This window comes from Morone saxatilis, unplaced genomic scaffold, assembly GCF_004916995.1.
Source record: "Morone saxatilis isolate NCDOM2014 unplaced genomic scaffold, NCSU_SB_2.0 Contig6, whole genome shotgun sequence".
Taxonomy (NCBI): Eukaryota; Metazoa; Chordata; class Actinopteri; family Moronidae; genus Morone; species Morone saxatilis.
In genome coordinates this window covers 4,031,096-4,032,514 of record NW_023340206.1, presented here as the reverse complement: position 1 = coordinate 4,032,514, position 1,419 = coordinate 4,031,096, and the positions used below count along the sequence as shown (strand labels likewise).

At 39.5% G+C, this 1,419-nt stretch overlaps 1 protein-coding gene across 1 annotated transcript in view; it reads right to left on the bottom strand.

The window, feature by feature from the left end:
- The window catches only part of LOC118339939 (rho GTPase-activating protein 6-like), an 80,007-nt gene that overhangs the window by 15,172 nt on the left and 63,416 nt on the right, over window positions 1–1,419 (bottom strand). The window contains 1 exon segment of the mRNA XM_035677764.1: window positions 887–958. Within this exon segment, the coding sequence (XP_035533657.1) occupies window positions 887–958 (72 nt within the window).

The following is a 1,419-nucleotide window of genomic DNA, read 5'->3' as shown; positions in this document are numbered from 1 at the left end:
GCTACTGGTCAGACCAGACCAAATAAGGTTGTAGCAACAAAACCCCTGAGAGCGCATTGAATTAAGCAGTTATTAAACTTTTTATTTGTAAGAGAAAGAAAGTGTCCTTTTTATTTTTTTTAAATGTTGCTTAGTCATGTTTTAAAGTCTACAGGATGGGGTAGCTTCTCCCAAAAAATGTATCTTAAAACAGTGTTACATACAGTACTGTAACACTTGCAAAGCATCATGTCATTTTTGAGATATTCTGAAACTGACATACAAATCTTAATACAAATACTGTATATTGGTATGATTCACATAAAACACTGGTAGTTCGAATGATGAAGTCACAAGAATGCAGTTGCTAAATCCCTCTAAACCTAGACTATCACATTAATGCCAATTACCATTACTTACTCATCTAGTCTGTATTAGTCACTTACTTGAGAACAGTGCAGGCTAAGCAAAAATCAGCACTGGTGTGTGTATTTTTGACATTTGCATGTGTGTGTGTATTGTAAACGAGATGTGGGATCAGCCCCCACACTCACAAATTTGACAAGAAAAGCCTGACTCGTTTTATCTCCTACTCCTTCTCTGCAACTGGGCTCCTTTGACTTAGATCCTTTTCTCTTTCTGCCAAATATGCTGTGCTTAGTGCAGCAGAGTAGCTGCTTCTCAGAGCCAGTCCCCTTACAAGGAGTCCCTTCACTTAAGCTAAATATAAACTGTCAAAGCCCAGTAAACAGAAACTGTGTTGTCATAACCTCACTGTTCACCTGCCCGAGGGGTGGAGACCATAGACTGGCCCTCTGGCAGAAGAGCTGAGATGTTAATAGTCGTGACAAAGAGAGGCTGAAAGAGAAGGGGGAGAGAGAGAGAGAGTTAGAGGAACTTGGCGTACCTTTGTCTTTACTCTTCTCTTTTGCAAGCGAGTCCAACTTCCTCCTCAGCGACTTTTTCCTCTTCTGTCCATCTGCGCCGGGAGAAAAAAAAGAAAATAAATCTTCCGAGGCAAATGGTTTCCATATCTGCTGTATCTTATCTCGCTCATTATCTAATAAGCTTATGTCAGGAATGCAGACGTAAATTAACCGCAGGGGGAAAGCTGTCTATGAACTCAAATCCATTTAACTGAAACATCAGACAGGGTCAGCTCTGGCATTAGTCAGCAGAAAAAATATCTATCAAAACATATTAAATTCCTTACACTGCTTATTTACGCTGTCTATTATGTGTTAAGTGTTAAAATATTGCAACACATGGGAATCCTAATTCTTTCTCGGTCTGGTTGCGCATGAAAAATACATTTTGGATCTTACCATTTTAGCATCGCCGTGATGAATTAAAGATGACTTCAACAAATGTAAAGAAATTTCCTCTCAATATACAGGGCTTACAGCCTGGGAACCAGAGCTCATGTTTTATTTGCTCTGG